Source organism: Colossoma macropomum, unplaced genomic scaffold (genome assembly GCF_904425465.1).
Source record: "Colossoma macropomum unplaced genomic scaffold, Colossoma_macropomum, whole genome shotgun sequence".
NCBI lineage: Eukaryota > Metazoa > Chordata > Actinopteri > Characiformes > Serrasalmidae > Colossoma > Colossoma macropomum.
In genome coordinates, this window is record NW_023496020.1 from 727493 (window position 1) to 746769 (window position 19277).

Sequence of the window (19277 nt, forward strand, 5' to 3'; positions counted from 1 at the left end):
ATTCTGACTTGGTAAGTTTCTCTAGAACTGAGAGTTTCACACCAAACCACTCTGAATTACTCTGTTTACATTTTCACCATTTAATCATGCCAACATTTTGAAAAATCAGTGAAATTACTCTTTAATCAGTATCTGTATCTACTGCACTGCTGCAGCCCATGAGTATTTCAGATTTAAGATTTAATACAAACTCAGTGAGTCTAATGGTCATTTAAACTGCTGCAGCTGAGGAGAAACAGGCCTGATATTCATGTAGGTTTTAGAAATACTATCGTGATTCACATATTTATAATGATGTGTTCAAATGAACAAATTCGTTTGTGAACAAATTTGTTTGTATTGAGAAGTGATGGGTTAAATCAGCCACAACTTCCTTATTACTCAACCGATTTTCACCAAATTTCTTTTGTTATAATCCTCAGATATAGATTAATCTAGGTTGCTCGGACTACTCTTGGTAGCTTTTATTTCTTTAATAACTGTGCAAATTATCCGTCTGGACCAGCAGGAAAGTATTCAGTCTGCACCTGACGTTAAAAACCAAGTTTAGCGCGAGAAACATAATCTCACACACATCGGCAAATTCATCGTGGGAATCACTTCTAATCTTAATACACATACAAAATAAAATAAACCCCCCAAAATAGAGTAAGAAGGATAAAGCTAAAATTGGCTTCCTATTCGCCAGCTTCTTTCTGTTGCCTGTAGCTGCACCATTTAAGGTGGAACAGGAAAATTCGAACAAGATGCTGCCTGATGCATCATTTAAGGTGGAAATTCAAACAAGAAGCTGGCAAATCAGAAGCTAACTCTAGCTTTAGCTTCGTGTAAGGTGCTAACTTAATGTTAATCTATTATGAATATCTACAGGGATTAAGGAATGCTATAATTTACCTATAGCTACAAAACATTAACCATCAATGTAAATAAATAACTACAACACAAAGTTAAGATCCCCTGAATAGACTACTAAATGAAATAAGCTTAATATAAAACCAGAGAAAAAATAATCACATCAACAGGTTCTGTGTGCCTCATTAACCACACGGCCATATCTACACATAAACATTACACAATACGCATCACACAAACGTGAGCGTGGATCGCTGCGTTCCCTCTATTATATAATCCTATCCCCCTTTCTGAGTGCAATATTCTTGAAATAGATTCTGGCAAAAATTATACTTTCTTAAACTGTCACTCTAATGGTACTGAATGCAGTTCAGGAGCGATGTTGACCGCCCTAAAATGGCGGCGTCGTTGACGTGCCTGACTGGACCCAACGCGGCATCTAGGCATGCATATCTATGATTGTGACCATCAGCTAGCCAGGCTAACAAGCTAATGAGTTGACCTAGCTTAGTTTCATACTAAGGTAACAATAGGTTAACATTAGTGGTAATAAATATTGAAGGACAATATGTTGAAGGAAATAAGCACCAGAAAGTCAGTGTAATAAGTCATGTAGCTCTGAGTTATCTGACGTAACCCAAAGTTAGCAGGTTAGCTTGGTTTAGTTAGCCAACCTAAACATGCTGATAAACTCTTGTAAAAGTAGAAGAGAATAAATAACATAGCTACTCCTAATTTCAGCCATCTCTGCATTGTGTATTTTACTCTCTCTCTTTGTCAGCTAACTGCTGTGAGGAAATTCAAAAATAGTAAGCTCCAGCCTTAGTAGGCCATTTAAACTTTATTACCGCAAAAAATCACATATGAAAACCACATTTAATCATTAACAATGTTGTTATTCTGTGTGTAAAAAAACTACAGGAACACAACTAGATTTCTATTTCACAACGCATATTTGTCTCGGTGTGAAGTCTTAGCGGTTAGCTTTCTTCGATCTGAGGTGAAAAGTTAGCTGCAAAAGTTAGCCAAGGTCACTAGAGTTAGGCAAACAGAGTAAGTGTGCCCCCCAGAGGACAAACTTAATTTTACTGTAAACACAATCAGCTATTTTAAGCAGATAGATGAATTACGGAAAACTTGAAGTGACCGACGGTGGCCGATATTGAGGAAGCCCTAGCGGTATTAGCAACAAAGTAAACAAAAATGTCATTATTGAATCAGAAATATTTTCAAACAAACAAAGTCTTGGTCATTGATCTACGCACATATCTCTCCTGGAAAACATTAATTTGGGTGACCAAAGTGCTTTCATGCCTTCATTTATTTACTGTTAGCCTAGATTACTAATTTTACTGACCTGAGTTTCTCCATCTCTGGAGTGAATAAAAACCCAGCGATCAAAATGGATGGCAACAAATGTTCACTGCTCCTAAAAAGGTAAAAGTTCCTAGCTCCTGAAAGAATGGTGATTGATTATACTGTATGTAACATGACTGCCACTGTGAATGTGCACTTTTTAAAAAATGACACCCATAAAGATGGGGGTTATTTCTCGAGGTGCAGATATTAGAAAGAATGAACCACACAGACTCACAGACAGAGCTGTAATAGACTGTGTTCTTGTGTGTGTGTGCAGGTATAAGGCTGTGGTTCTCGCTGCAAACCACTTTGGACGGTTTTTCACTGGCCAGATTACAGCTGCAGGGAAAGTGCCTCCAGCAAAGGTACAACACATAAAACACACGTGTGTACTTACCCAAACACATACCGTACACAGACCTGTGAGGAGCGTATGGCCGTATTAGGTACTCTGGGTCTAAGCTCTGTTTCTCTATTACATAAATGAACAGTGTTTTTTAAAACCCCTGCTATGACGTACTAATGAATACAAAGATGCACCAATACCTATATGTTTTGTATTATGTATATTTTCCCCTGCAATCACTGCGTTCTCTGAATTACAAGGTCATTTTGCAGTGAAAATATGAATAACACTGTATACATGCTACAAGCAAGCTCTTGAACGCTGAAATGGCGTTGCATGAAAGTAAGTCTATTTAACTTCAACATTATTAAAGTTAGGAAAGTTGTTAATCTTCTATAAAGTTACCATACAAGTGTTGCATGTTTAAGTCACAACACGATTATACTCATAGTACTCACCAACAGAGATGAGTTACGCAATAAATAAAGCAGGTAATGTGCATTCCATATACATGCACTTCTCTGAATGCTCAGTAACACACTTATGATGTCAGTACATCAGCATTTGTCTCTTTGTTGGGTCCCAAATTCCTACAGGCTGATGAAAATGTTAAAACTGTGTGGTTGTGGGCAAGGTGCGAAGGTCCAGGACCCCCTAATTAACCTGTTGAACTCCCTGAATGTCTCAAAATCAAAATTCTGGAGGGTCCCTGAAAATATTATGACATTCTGCGGTCATTGTTTATCTCTTAACTAACTAGAGCTGTAGCACTGCTTTGCAGGGTGGCGCTGTAGCAAACTGGTTCACCCAGTTGGTCCTTCATAGTCTAGAATCTGTAACTCTGGCCGGATTCCTCTGAAAAACGTTACAATGTGCTGCAGCATATCTGTAAATCTGAAAACTCGCCCAGTTTTCCTAGAGTTTGGTGTAAAGAGTGACTGTTTCTCATTTTTCACACGGAAAACTGAAGAGGAGATGAGTAAGATCTCAGTTAATGTGAGGATGAGCGCATCACCAAACTCAAATAGAGACTTTACAGAAGAACAACTGTTAAACCAAACATTTTGTTGCCATTACAGCATCAGTACCGCTATGGTGAGTGAGTTAGCAGCCAGACAATATTGAACCCCCAAATACCAGGGGTGGATTTCACACACTGCTTGTGGGGGCTTAGCGCTCCACGAGAGAAAATGCTTTTCCACTAAAAATGCAGCTTTAATGAAAGAAAAAAAATGCTAAAGCTAACCTTTTGGTTTTTGGGATTAAAGTTACACACAGACACACACACTGCACACGCAGGTTACCACTTTTCCATCCTTGAAATCTTGGACAGCCTGGAATTTGACTAGTTAAAACCTAGAAAATAAGAAAATTGCTCAAATGTTCTACCAGACCAATCCCAGGCCTTGTGTCCTCACCACAAGTGGCTTTATCTTTGGCGCGTTTATGCATTAATCTCTTTGTATGATGTGTTTATTGTGTGTGGGTCTGTGTAGGTGCTGGTGATTGGCGGTGGTGTAGCTGGTCTGGCAGCGGCAGGAGCGGCTAAGTCTATGGGAGCCATCGTGAGGGGCTTCGACACCAGGTAAGACTGACAAGAGTTTAGAACCCCATCTACACAATCCTTCTGGTCCAGATTCTCTAAATACTTTGGGCTTGTTGCTCACAGTGTATTTACATGCTGACTAGAACAAAGATGGACTGAGTGCTGAGTTCTGCCTCTCATAAGCGTCTGCTGTTAGACCTGCAGCTCTGGAGCAGTTTAAGTCTTTTGGAGCGGAGCCGCTGGAGGTGGACGTGAAGGAGTCCGGAGAGGGAGTCGGCGGCTACGCTAAAGAGATGTCTAAAGAGTTCATAGAGGCAGAAATGGAGCTTTTTGCCAAGCAGTGCAAAGATGTGGACATCCTCATCAGCACAGCGCTCATTCCTGGTTAACACACACACACACACATAGTCACAGATACATACAAATATAAGCAATCTTCGGGAAAGAAACAGTTTAGCGAGGAATCTTATAATTTTTAAATCTATTTTACATTTTTATTATTATTATTATTATTATTATTATTTATTTATAGATTTCGTAAAGATGGACATTGTGGTTGAGCAGTATCTACACCGACCAGCCCCTTCATTAAGCCCAACTCCTTGTTTCTAAACTCACTGTCCATTTTATCAGCTCCACTGACCATATAGTTTCACTTTGTAGTTCTACGGTTACAGACTGTAGTCCATCTGTTTCTTTGCATACTTTGTTATCCTGTTCTTCAATGGTCAGAACCCCCACAGAGCAGGTATTATTTCTGTGGGAGGTCATTCTCAGCACTGCAGTCTCACTGACTTGGTGGTGGCGTGTTAGTGTGTGTTGTACTGGTGAGAGAGGATCAGACACAGCAATGCCGCTGTCCACTCACTGTCCACTCTATTAGACACTCCTTACTCGTTGGTCCACCTTGTAGATGTAAAGTCAGAGATGAGAGCTCATCTGCTGCTGCACAGTTTGTGTTGGTCATCCTCTAGTCCTTCATCAGTGGTCACAGGACGCTGCGCACAGGACGCTGTTGGCTGGATATTTTTGGTTCTCAGTCCAGCAGCGACACTGATGTGTTTAAAAGCTCCACTCGCACGTCCACCTCCACGTCAATGTCACTGCAGTGGTGAGAATGACCCACCACTCAAATAATATCTGCTCCGTGGGGGTCCCGTGGGAGTCCTGACCATTGAAGAACAGGTTGACAAATCTCCAAATATTTCCGCAGTATGAGGGTTTATGTATATAAAATGCATCAACTCCCCACCTGTACGCCAAAGGGCTAGGTAAGAGTGCTGATGTGTGTGTGTTTGTGTATGTGTTTGTGTGTGTGTGTGTGTGTGTGTTTTAGGTAAGAAAGCGCCGGTGCTGATCAGCAGGCAGATGGTGGAGAGTATGAAGGATGGATCAGTGGTGGTGGATTTAGCAGCTGAAGCTGGAGGAAACATTGAGACCACAAAACCTGGAGAACTGTATGTTCACAAGGTCAGAAAACACACACACCTACAAACAAACATCTGTTTCTACACAAGTGTCAAACATGGCAGCTATTCAAATGACTTTACCACTTTTGAGCATTTTATTTATTGAGTTTGTTGAATTTTATTGAATATTTGTTGCCTAGATAGTGAGTGTGCAACATGTACACGCATATGCACATACAACTCCTCCAGGTTAAAGAGGAGAGGGACAGTCCGGCTTGCTATCAGCACACAATTCAAAAGCCAGCATCTGTGATGGTAAGGGGTGGGGCATTAGCACACATGGCATGGGTGACCTGCACATCTGTGAAGGCACCATTAATGCTGAACAATATATATACAGATTTTGGAGTAACATATGCTGCCATCCAGATGACGTCTTTTTCAGGGAAGGCCTTGATTATTTCAGCAAGACAATGCCAAACCACATTCTGCACATATTACAGCAGCATGGCTCTGTAGTAATAGAGTCCAGGTGATAAACTGGCCTGCCTGCAGTCCAGACCTGTCACCCACTGAAAACATTTGGCACATTATGAAGCGAAAAATACAACAAAATAGACCTTGAAATGTTGAGCAGCTGAAATTCTGTATCAGGTAAGAAAAGGAAAACATTTCACTTTCAAAACTACAGCGCTCAGTCACCTCAGTTCCCAAATACTGACTGTGGTCTTAAATGGGTAAACATGACCCCGTCTCAACTTTTTTGGAACATGTTGCTGAAATGAAATTCAAAATAGGCATATATTCTTCAAAAAACAATAAAATTTCACAATTTCAACATTTCATATATTGTCTTTGTACTATTTTCAATTAAAAATAGGGTTTAAATGATTTGATCATCATTGCATTCTGTTTTATTTACAACCCCTTTTCCAAGAAAGTTGGGACACTGTGCAAAATGTAAATAAATTACACAATTTGACCGCTTTAGGTAAGAGTTGCATGCAGTTAACTGCAATATGATAAAAAAAGACTGATTAATTTCTTAGGTACAATTATTTATGTGGCAGTTACAGACCTGAGTCTGACCCAAGCCTGATGTTTTATGTGAAAAAGATGCCTGGACCGGCATGAAACCCGATTATTTATTTTTATTCTGTGTTTATAAATGTGTTGTGTATCTCTCTCTCTCTCTCTCTTTCTCTTTCTCTCCCCCCCCCCTCCAGGGAGTGACCCATATTGGTTACACTGACCTGCCGAGCCGGATGGCCACTCAGGCCAGCTCTCTGTACTCCAACAACGTTCTGAAGCTGCTGAAGGCCATCAGCCCTGATAAAGAGTACTTCCACTTCCAGCCCACAGACCAGTTCGACTATGGCACGCTGGAGCACGTGATCCGAGGAACTGTGGTCATGCAGGTCAGTACAGACTCGTACACACTTCTCTCTCTGACCTGCTCACTCTCACTGTTTCTAACCCGGAGTGACTGTATTTAACCCTATGGAATCGAGCGTCTTAACAGCGACCTGCAAATGGCTCCTTTAACTCATTTAAATCTGCCATCAGAGGAGATATAGCGCATACACGCTCACAGTGGTCATGATGATGCAGAATCAGGGTTTTCTGTATTCTACCATGTTTCCTATCATTGTATAAAAGATGCACGGGACTTATTTATTGTTGGATGCACTGGGATTTATCGGTCAGAGCACAGTTCAGATCAGTAAGAGCTCCTGTTTTGTTTAAGCGAAGTAACAATAAAACATGACTGACGTGTGACTTATATTCCTGTTTGTGCATCAAAGTAAAATTCTACCTATTTTCTGCTTTGTTAGATTATGTTAAAGATCTAACAAAGAAGAACAGATTAGTCAACAGAAATATAACAGAAAAAACACATATATTTTTGCAATGTATGAAAATGATCAAAAATGTATTTGTTAAATATATGGATGGAGCTCCATCCACATCCACTCCTCCACAGCCCAATGCTGGGGGGCTTTATGCCCGTCTAGCCCACGCTTGGCATTGGACATGGAGTCCTTAGGCTCATGTGTGGCTGATCCAGAGTGTCCCATTCTATTGGCCAGTATTTTTCTAGGGCGGTAGTACAAGCTTTATGTGTGCAATTGAATACTTCTATGGTTTTAATTTAATTTTGATGGCAACTTTAGTAAAAACCTGACTTGGCTGTTTTGATACGGTAATGTTCTGTTTGATTTGATCTCACGCAGACACGCACAGTAAAGTGATATTTCATTACCTGTCTGCAGGACGGCAAGAATCTGTTCCCCTCCCCCCTGCCGAAGACCACCCCTCCCGCAGCACCGGCCAAACAGAAAACAGTAGCAGAGCTAGAGGCGGAGAAAAAGGCGGAGATTTCACCCTTCAGGAGAACCATGACCTCAGCTGGGGTTTACACAGCAGGTATCACACCTGCACACACACCAGCACAGAACAGGTGATGCTGGGCTGAATATCTACATCAGTATGTTGGTTGTGGCATTACATAGTTACACCAATTTTTAGTTTTAGTGATACTGATAGATAACAAAACCTTAGTTACTGCAGTGTATGTCCTTTGCTTGGTACTTCAGATGCTTTCCCTTTCTGTAAATGAACTTTCTGTCTGGTTAACATCTACCATTACTGTGTAAAGTTCTCTTTTTAGTGTTTTAGTTTAAAGTTTAAGGTGTAAACAGTCATTCACAGTGGTTTGGTGTGAAATGCTGCTTTCTAGAGAAACTTACCTAGTCAGAATTGTTCACAACATCCACCATGCTTTGTTAATCTTTGTTAACTATTTTAATCCATTTGTGGTGGAGGGGTACATGCAGGACATTGTGAGGCAAAAGAAAACTTATTATTTCAGATTTTCACATCTTCAACATTCCATATAAACCTCAGACACGTGTAGGTTCACAGGTGGTTTTGGACAGTAAATAAAATATTTGTGTTGTAGTCATGGCGACCCCTGGTTCCTATCACCACCACTGTAAAGACATCTGAACCGTTTCACACCAAACCACTCTGAATCACTCTGTTTACATCTCACACACTCAATTTTGCAGAAATAATGAAAAATCGGTGGAGTTCCGAAAAAACAGAACAGGCCAACCTACATAAACACTGTCATATTTGTAAGACATTCTTTTAGTATAGAGCAGCAGCCATTAGGACGCATGGGCTCATTAATATTATTAATGCCAACTTAGATATTATGCAATATTTATTTGGAAAAGGTCATGATATTAAGTTTGGTCAGTATCTCCCAGCACTGAGGAATAAGTCTGTGTTTAGACTGCCAGCCCAATCTGATTTTTGTCATATCCAGATTGTATCCAGATTGATTTTTGATAGTCTGGACAGCAAAAAAAAGCACATCTAATTTTTGTTAATCAGATCCAAATCACATTTGGAAGTGGTTTGAAATGCGACTCCAAACATTTTTACAGATGCGTCTCATTCTGGACACTTAAATCTGATTTCAAAGGCTGTGTTTAGACTGCAGACAAATTTAATTTGTTTCTCAAATCGGATCTTTTGAGACGACTTTCTGCTATGTTATGTTATCTGCAGATAATCAGATCAGATTTGTGTGTCCAGACATCACTAGTCTATATGCATGGGTTGCCGTGGTAACGACGTAGTCATCAGTAACTACGTAGCTATGCTGGTGATGTGGATTTCAAACACAGATGCTGGAGAGATGGAGGAGCATCATCTTATCCCCAAACTCTTCAGAGTTCTCTTCATAATCATGAATCTTTGGAGCTCTTCTTGAGTCCCAGCCCTTCATCATGTGAGTGACGCAAAAGACACTTTGAAATCCGAACTGAGCGTCCAAAGGGTCCAGACTGAGACACATCTGTAAAAATCTGATTGGAGTCACATTTCAAACCACCTCCAAATGTGGTTTGAATCCAATGTGGAAAAGTCAGATTACAAGTTTTTTGAGTTTTTTTTTTTTGCTGTCCAGACTATCAAAAATCAATCTGCATACAATCTGGATATGACAGAAATCAGATTGGGGCTGGCAGTCTGAACAAGACCAAAGTGTCTTCTGCGTCACTCACGACTCGACAAACAGAGATGATGTCACATCCAAAGTAATGATGTGCTTGGATTCAAGAAGAGCAATTCAAGAATCAAAGATTCATGATTATGAAGAGAATTCTATAGAATTTGGAGGGCGACATGATGCTCTTCCATCTCTCCTGCATTGCGTTTGAAATCCGTTACGTAGTTACTGACACCTACATCGTTACCACAGATATAGACTGATGATGTCTGGACGCACAAATCAGATCTGGCCACTTGCAAATAACAGAGCGGACAGTCAACTCAAAAGATCTGATGTGAGAAACAAATCCAATTTGTCTGCAGTCTGAACAGCCAAACAGACTATGAATTAAAGGTGTGTGTTTGAACATTCAAAGTTCAGCAAGTGGCCTTTCTCACAGAGTAAATGAATCAGTGAAGCAGTGTGAGGAACTGTGAGTGTGTTTATACCTGTGTGTGTGTGTGTGTGTGTGTGTGTGTGCAGGTGTGTCTACAGTGTTGGGTTTGGGGATCGCCTCCCCCAACGCTGCCTTTACACAGATGGTGACGACCTTTGGCCTGGCCGGCATTGTGGGATATCACACTGTGTGGGGGGTCACTCCCGCCCTGCACTCTCCACTAATGTCCGTCACCAACGCCATCTCAGGTCAGCCTCTCTCTCTTTCTCGTACGATTAATGTGAACAGATTCCCCCAACAGCCAAATTCTCCCAAACTGAGAGCATGTAAAAAATACAGCAAATATAGAAAGAAAAATGATGAACAGAAATTTATGAGTGTAGCAAAGATTTTTGTTAACTGAGTTCAAGGCGTGAGTAAAAATTAGTGCATTTACATCAACAAAAACTACTACACTGATCTGCATTGCGAGAATCTTGGCTCTTTATCTTCGTATCCCAAACGTGCAGTAGAAACCTGGGTGTGATCTTAGACTCTGAGCTCTGTTTAATCTGCATGTAAAGACAGTCACCAAAGCAGCTTTTTATCATGTGAGAAACAAGTTCAGCCTTTTCTCTCTCAGAGCGACGCAGAGAAACTTGCTGCTGCGCTTGTTCAGCCGAGTTGATCACTGTAATGATCTTCTGAGTGGAGAAAGCAATCCATCCTCTACAACTCATACAGAACGCAGCAGTGTGGATCCTCACAAAACCAACACAGACAGCTCATATTACCCCGTTTACACACTGCACTGACTGCCTGGATCTTTTAGAGAGATTTTAAATGCCTTCCGTAAAATACAGAAAATGTGAAGAGACTCTTTCTGTTATTCTGCTTCTAAACTGTGGAGCTCAGTTCACCTTTTATTAGACAGTCAAGCTGAGAGCTCACTTTTAATAAACATCTGAAAACACAGCTCTTTAACTCAGCGCTTCATTAAACTCTACAGCTCTTTGGTGTTTATCTCTTTAATCTGATCATAAGATTTTAAATGAATACTCAGTTTCTGTCTGTCTGTAAAGCACTTCGACCTGCCACCAATATTGAAAGAGTGCTCTATTATTATTATTATTATTATTATTAATATGTGATTTTGGTAATGAAGATGTTCTGATGGTGGTGATGGTGATGATGATGACGTGATGATCATGATGGTTTGTGTGTTTGTGTATGTAGGTCTAACAGCAGTAGGTGGGTTGGTGTTGATGGGTGGGGGTCTCACTCCCTCCACTCTTCCGGAGTCTCTCGCTCTTTTGGCTGCATTCGTTTCTTCCATCAACATTGCAGGTGTGTATAAAACACATGCACCGTAGGGAGGCACACACACTGTAAGGCCCAATAGCTTTTCTTATTTTTACCCCTACCCCTTGTTTTCCGGTGTCACCTTGCTCCTTGGAACTGAGTTACAAAGGGAAGAGGTTGAAATCTTCCCCTATGTAATGGGACAACCCTTCCAGATCCCGACGCGTCATCAGTAGTCATTGATGGCTTTTATGTAAAAATGGGTTTTGCTGTAGTCTTGTTGTTAGCTTAGCTACATGACATGCTAACTAGCATGTAAAACATTAGCGACTTTGGATTCTGTTAACGTTTGATGAACCCGTTTGTGATGCACACGTAACGTGTTTACTTTATTGATTTGTGTGTTGATTTCTCATAACACTCTGTTTGGAGTGTGTCTTTGAAAAACCTCTGTTTGGAGGGCAATGTACACAACACTTCACTCTACCCCTCTATCACAACTTGAATTGGGACACCATAGCCCTAGAACTAAACGCGCAAAACGGAGGCGGTAGGGCTGAGTAGTAGGGGCGAGGGGTGAAATGCGATTAGACCCAAGTGCTCCATATTCTGCAGCAAAATCAGTCTTAGTGTGTTCCGCCAGGTGATTACTGATCAGTGTGTGCTACAGGTGGATGATGATGTTATGTGTGTGTTTCAGGTGGTTTCCTCATAACCCAGCGGATGTTGGACATGTTTAAGAGGGCAACGGACCCTCCAGAGTACAACTACCTCTATGCCATTCCTGGGGTTGTGTTCGTGGGGGGATACGGGGCATCCCTGACCAGCGGCTACAGCATTGAACAGGTGTGTTTGTGGGTTTTCAAGTTTGTTATGGTATTACTGCTTTTGTCAAATGCATTTTTAGTAGGGAATTTTGGAGTTACTAAAACCTTCTGGTAAGAAAAAGATAAAAAAAATTTCAGTTTCAGAGAAAAAGGGCAAAGATTTTGACCGAAAAAATAAAGATTAAATTGGCCTACAGTTAGGCATCAAAATTTAGGACTTTTCAGATTTGTTTTGATTTTGAAATTGATTTGATAAAATAAGATAAAATGAGAAATGCTGGTGGATCAACAGTCAAAATATTGAGTGTGTGGAACTATTTCATGGCTTCTACAAAGAATATTGGACAAAAGATTTAAAGTCTCTGTTCAAGTGGAGCATGAAAATGCTCAAGAACTCAAGAAGTGCAGCACTAGAGATTTGATACGAACTAGAAAACACAATCTCCCGTTCAATAATGCACAACATGGCAAAACAACAGAAGCAGAAAGGACAGTCCCTGCAGGCAGCGCAATTCGTACATTCAGTTTATGAAATGATATAAACGACAGCCAGAGGGAAAAGAACACCTACATAAGCTTGTCGTGACAACTGACCTAACCCTACATAAATATTAATAAAAACTTATGTCGTTATGGTTAGGTTACATTTGCCGATTTTGATCAGTTTGATTAGTTAGCTAAAGTAGCCTTTAAGACAGATGTGGCTTTTTGGAATAATCATTTGTTAAAGATTAATAAACATTTATGTAGGGTTATGTCAATTTTTTCATGACAAGCTGTAAGTGTCATGTATCCTTTAGATCAGTGAAGTGTTTCTCTGCTTTTTTTTATTGTTAGCCTGTTTTAGTTTTTGGCACAGTGTGAATTTTGGTTTCTGTTTTGGCCAAGAGTTTTCATTTTTCTGTGTCACAAATTTTTAGTGTCTGGAGTGTTTGTGAACCTCCCTGGGGCAGTAACTCATGTGTGTGTGTGTGTGTGTGTAGATGATGTATCTGGGCTCCGGGCTCTGCTGTGTGGGTGCTTTGGCTGGTCTCTCTGCGCAGGGCACCAGTCGCCTTGGAAATGCTCTTGGCATGATCGGTGTGGCCGGTGGCATCGCTGCCACGCTGGGTGCCCTTAAACCTTCCACTGAGCTCTTGACACAGATGTCCCTCGCTATGGGAACAGGAGGAGTTCTGGGTAATACTTAGCATTCTGGATAATCTGCAGTTCTGGGGTCGTATTACAGAAATTTCTTATCTGAAATCTGATGTGATTTTAGTCTCCATGACGACTTCAGTATGAACTGAATTTAGGACAGTAGCTATTACAGAATAACAGTTCCTACCTTCATAATCTCATCATTAACTCCAGATAAGAAAACAGTATTACACAAACATCCTAACTAGACTAAATCTCCTAAATACTGTCCTAACTTTAGGATGAACCCCAACAGTGTCCTAACTTCAGTTCAAGCATCCGTTTCTATCGTTTTTAGGCAGCTTTGTCAGGCAGCATAGTTCACTACCAACATAATGATGCTACATTTATTCATACTGTAAAACGCTGATTTCACTGTGAGATTTTTCTTTTCTAACTCTGCGTTTTTAAAATCTCAGACGCTGCAGACTCGATCTCCTCCATCCCCTCTCATTACCTTTGTGTGTTAATGTTGATAATGAAATATTACAGTGATGGTGGTGAATAATGAGGAGACAGAACTGAACGGGTGTCTGTTTATTAGGAGGAATAACGTTTGCGTGCTCGGCTAAAGTGTTTGGGAAATGGAGACTGAAACTGGGGAGTGACGACGCTCTGATAAACAGCAGGGGGCGCTCTCACAGTATTCACAATTTACACTTTATCACACTTTAGTTTGGCCTTTCTTACGTCAGTAACAGTAGCTTTCTGGCTAACTAACATGATTATTTATTACATGTTTACATTTCAGCTGTGTGTGGATCGTCGGTTGCTGGGTAACAGACATGACAGCTGACTGTCAGCTTTGATTGAATAGTTTAAGATTTCCATACTGGATGCTGTATAATAAGATAAAATTACAACAAATAGATAGGACGTCTGTGTAATACAGCTGCTGGAGCTCAGCACAATTCTGTGGTTCCCTAATTGAACACACCTGAATCAATTCATCAGCTCATTATTATCAGTTCTAAAGCATAAAGCATCCTAAATGCTAAATCCTGCTGTTAGCAGGAAAACTATCTCGAAATGTATTAGTATTATGCACTAAAATAATACTATTTCAGACAAAAATGGATACATAAAACTAAAACAAATACAGTATTTTATATTTATAACTTGGAAATAGGTCTATAAACAATTTCTTTAGCACTTATAACCCTGGGTCTGAATGATTTTTATATGTACAGTCACAAAGGTTTGAACACCCCAAATTAAATTGCATGTTTTATGGAGTATATATATCTCCTATAACCTTTATCCCCTTAATGTACTGGGGCTATGATATCTGTTTGGTATTCTCATATGATATCTGTATCAGTGTGACTCCAGGTTGTCTGTCTGTGTTATTGCATGAGCACTGAATAAAGATAAACTTTAACATGAGGCATGAATTTATTAAAAATCTACTTAGTTGTAGCATTTGTATTCAGTGAATAGAGTGACCTCTGTTTGGTGCTTTCAGCTCAGATTTAGGTGTACATGAGAATTCAAAACTATCAGGAGGTTCAGGTGTCTCTAGGTGTCTCCTTATAGAGACAGGATAGCTCCCAGTTTGGGAGGACGCTGACCGGTCAGTTTGACCCAGTGAAGAAAATTGGATTGACGAAAGCACTCAAACAGGCATAACCCAAAGTAATGATGTCATCTGATAGCACTAATGGTGTACTGTTACCAGTGTGTTATGTAAGCCGGTGAACCTTATAAAGATTGACATTGGAAAGACCTCCACAGAGAACATGCCTAAATATAAATGTTTCTGCCAATTTCAACAAATAGTTTCTGTTTGTTGGCTGAGTTTAACATATTGAAAAAAAAACAAGCATGAAATACAAAATGTGCTATAACTATGCCTTTTTAAATTAATTTATTTCCCAAATATGTTAAATTCAGCAAATAAGCAGTAATTACAATGTGCATTAAAATGTGCAGAAGTGGACTTTGACCGGGGTGCCAAAACTTTTGCACACAACTGTACATAAAAAAAAAAACTATATATGAAAGTGACAGCACTTCAGTAACAACAAAAGTACTACTTAAGCTTCGTTGTTAATGTCAGAGCTAGGCTTTGCACACAAAAAAGAAAAGATCATTAAGGTTTATGAAGCAGAGACAAAGGCCTGGGCATTCCAGATTAGAAAAGGAAGTAGTTTATATGACCTAGCAATACATAACGTATTGTCAGCTGCAGAGCTGCTGTTTATCGTGGCGTGCCTGTAAAGGCTGAAGATGCATGGCATGTTTTGGATTTTGTAACCACTATAGAATCAAAGTCTGCTGTCGTTTACAGGGTAAATGTCTCTGATGACTTGTTAATTCCCCCTTTGAGTTTCCAGCCTTACTGTGTAATAACACACAGCGGAGCTAGCCTGGAATCTCGCCTATTCCACTAATTCAAAACACACACGTTCCTCTGGAATCAGACTCAGAAATGATTTGTTTGTCATCCATTACAGCCTTGTGTTCTTGCTCAATAACACACACATCATGCATTTTACAGTTTCCCCCTCTTACCCCAAATTAAAGCAATCAGCAGAGACATGTTTGTCTGAAGTTTACTTCTTTAGTTTAAGCACTCCAGCTACAACGCTAACGAAGCTAACATGTATGTAATAGAAGCTTAAACCCCACCAATTAGCATGGTGCTAACTGCATGCCCAAAAAATCAACACACTTGGTTCAGACCATGTTGTTCAGTATCTCTAATAGACTTGATTAAGTGGTTTCTGGCATTGTATTACTTACAGTTATCTATAAACATGGACTAAAGTACATTATATGGACAAAATTATTGGGACACCTCTTAATCATTGAATTCAGGGGTTTGTCTCATTGCTACAGGTGTATAAAATCAAGCACGTAGCCATGCAGTCTGCCTTTACACACTTTGTGAAAGAATGGGTCGTTCTAAAGAGCTCACTGAATTCCAGCGTGCTGCTGTAATAGATGCTACCGCTGCAACAAGTCAGTTCACAAAATTTTTTCTTTTCTAGATATTCCACGATCAACTGTGAGTGGTGTTATTGAAAAGTGGAAATGTTTAGGAAGCACAGTAACTCAGCCACAAAGTGTCAGACCACGTAAAGTTACAGAGTGGAGTCCCCGAGTGCTGAAACACATAGTGCATAAAAGACATCAACACTCTTCTGACTCAATAACTGTAGAGTTCAAACCTCCTCTGGCTTTAAAATCAGCACAAAAACTGTGCTGGGAGCTTCCATGGCTGAGAAGCTGCAAGCAAACCTTACATCACCAAGCACAATGCCAAGCGTGGGATGGAGTGGTGTAAAGTGGCCGCCACTGGACTCTGAAGTAGTAGAAACGTGTTCTCTGGAGTGACAAACCACACTTCTCTGTCTGTCAGTCTGTTGGACAAGTCTGGGTTTGGTGAATGCCAGAAGAACGTCACCTGCCTGACTGCAATGTACAGTTTGGTGGAGGAGGGATAATGCTATGGGGTTGTTTTTCAGTGGTTGGATTAGGCCCTTAGTTCCAGTGAAGGGAAATCTTGGACAATTGTACGCTTACAGCTTTGTGGAAACAGTTTGGAGAAGAACTTTTCTGTTCCAGCATAACTGAGCCCCAGTACACAAAGCAAGGTCCATGACTGGGTGAGTTTGGTGTGGAAGAACTTGACTGGCCCTCACAGAGCCCTGACCTCAACCCCATCGAACATCTTTGGGATGAACTAAAACGGAGATTGTGAGCCAGCCCCTCTCGTCCCCTAGTGTCCCACAGAAACAAGAATTCCCACCGAAACACTCCAAAATCTTGTAGAAGCCTCCCAGATGCGTGGAAGCAGTTATAGCTGCAAAGGGGGACCAACTCCATATTAATACCTATGGATTTAGAATGGGACGCGACAAAAGCTCCTGTAGGTGTAATGTGTAATACATTAGCATAGGTAAACACAGTAGCAGCACGTGGTGAGTGTGTGATAATTTAGGCATACAGCTTTCACTATGCTAACTGTCCATGCTAATAAGTGTCCATTGCTTGATAGCTACATTAGCCATGTAGCTCCAGTGCTAAAACTAAAGCAGCGAACTTCAGACACCAAACATACCTTAGCTGGTTTAGGGGAAAAGTGTGAAAATTTAGATTTTTTGCTTTAAATACATCCTTCAAATGATGCGGCTAACAGAACTCCTACCCCTCAGGTCTGACCATCGCTAAGCGGATTGAAATCTCAGACCTGCCTCAGCTCGTGGCTGCGTTCCACAGCCTGGTGGGTCTGGCTGCTGTGCTCACCTGCATTGCAGAGTTTATGATCGAACACCCTCACCTGGACGTTCACCCGGCTGCTAACGTGGTGAAGACCGTGGCCTACCTGGGCACCTACATCGGCGGAGTCACCTTCACCGGCTCGCTTGTCGCCTACGGGAAGTTGCAAGGTGAGATTCCCAAATGCTAGCATACTAATTTATTTCTGCTCTGTTTTCTTTGATATTGCTTAAAAAAGATGGTCCTTTGAAGGTTCTTTAGTAAAGAGAATGGTTCTATTAGAGTTCTATATACATCCATTTGCATGCTTAGATGTTTCTTTACATGGTGAAATGGTTCTTCAGATTGAAGATGAATGTATTGTATATGGTTCTATATAGCACCAAAAAGGGTTCTGCTTTTGTAACAAGCTTGACGTAACTATGGCAAAACCCTTTTTAGTGCTATATAGAACCAACACATTCTCCATCAATCTGAACCATTTCACCATTTAAACATGTACTGGTGCAATATAGAACTCATAGGTCTAAGCAGAACTATTCTGTTTCTTAAAGAACCCTTAAAGAACCATTGTTTTACATGCAAGGCAAGAAATGTATTTGGGGCTGCAACAACTAATCAGCATCATCGATAATGTCGATAATAAAAAATAGTTAGCTACAAATCTTGTTGTTTATTAGTTTGCTTCATGATGTTTGAGCTCCCCATTTACATAACTCAAATTAAAGAGGGACAATAGGCTACAGGTGGCAACAACATCAACCCAAGAAGTCAGAAATATGTCAACACTTCCACAAACTGTTTTGCGCAATGATTTTAGATTACAACACACTGGACAGAAGCTTATAGTGTATCTGCTTTACTAAACACGGTCTGCTTTTCAGCTGCTTCTGTTTTAATTTGGCTAATAAAACAATAAATGTTAATGGCTGAGGAGATGAGTTACATTTTGAAAAAGTTTGTTTAAAACACATGGCTGAAATACGCATTTCCTCTAATATGGTTACATTTTTTTACTCTGGTCCACCCAAAAACTTTTTTTTACATGCACTTTTTTTGAGGTTCAGGACTCTTGTGTGTAATATAATGCTATCACATTGATTAAAATAGAAAGTTCTGTTGCTATACTTAGTAAAAGTGCTTTTATTGTTGTTTTTTATTTTATAAATTAAAAAAAGAGAAAGGAGGTGTTTTAAAGAGCTCTGTGCTAAAGGAGAAATGCTGGTATTTTTTAAATAAAAGGTTTATATCATGTTAAATCTTAAGTATCTGATTGATCAAAATGATCGTAATTGTAATTTACTGATTTAATCAATTATGGAAATGATCAGTAGTTGCAATAATAAAAAGCAATTAAAAAAGCAATATCTACATATAAAACAACAGTTTTGTCAACTAGTCATTGCAGCCCTGGAACGTAGTTAAAAACAATACATACGAGGGGACGAGAGCTTCAGGAGAATCAAATGTCAGTAAAACGAACCTTTCTGTGTATCGTCGTAACATGCAGCCCTTCAGTATTAAAGTTAAGACCACAGCCTCCTGTAGAGTAATGCGTTTTCTCAGATGTCAGGTCATGCAAGAGATCTCTGCTGTCTGTTTTTATAAAAAGCAGAGTGTCTGTGTGTCCTCATTCTGTCTCTGCTGCTTTTAATCACCACGGTTTACTGATATACTCCAGCCTCTCTCTCTCTCTACTCCAAACCACCCCTCTCTCTCTCTCTGAGAGGGGTTCTAAACAAAGTTATTGACGATGTTGGCCTACAGATGGAGCCATTGTGAGATTAAAGTCCT

At 40.2% G+C, this 19277-nt stretch overlaps 1 protein-coding gene across 1 annotated transcript in view; it reads left to right on the forward strand.

Annotated features, from left to right (window-relative positions):
- Window positions 1-19277, forward strand: part of LOC118803987 (NAD(P) transhydrogenase, mitochondrial-like) — a 38673-nt gene that overhangs the window by 5223 nt on the left and 14173 nt on the right. Inside the window, exons 4-14 of the mRNA XM_036564568.1 lie at window positions 2489-2576; window positions 4054-4142; window positions 4300-4487; window positions 5440-5573; window positions 6739-6930; window positions 7786-7939; window positions 10059-10220; window positions 11188-11298; window positions 11954-12099; window positions 13064-13259; window positions 17420-17653. Of these exons, the coding sequence (XP_036420461.1) occupies window positions 2489-2576; window positions 4054-4142; window positions 4300-4487; window positions 5440-5573; window positions 6739-6930; window positions 7786-7939; window positions 10059-10220; window positions 11188-11298; window positions 11954-12099; window positions 13064-13259; window positions 17420-17653 (1694 nt within the window). The remainder of the gene's footprint in view (window positions 1-2488; window positions 2577-4053; window positions 4143-4299; window positions 4488-5439; window positions 5574-6738; window positions 6931-7785; window positions 7940-10058; window positions 10221-11187; window positions 11299-11953; window positions 12100-13063; window positions 13260-17419; window positions 17654-19277) is intronic.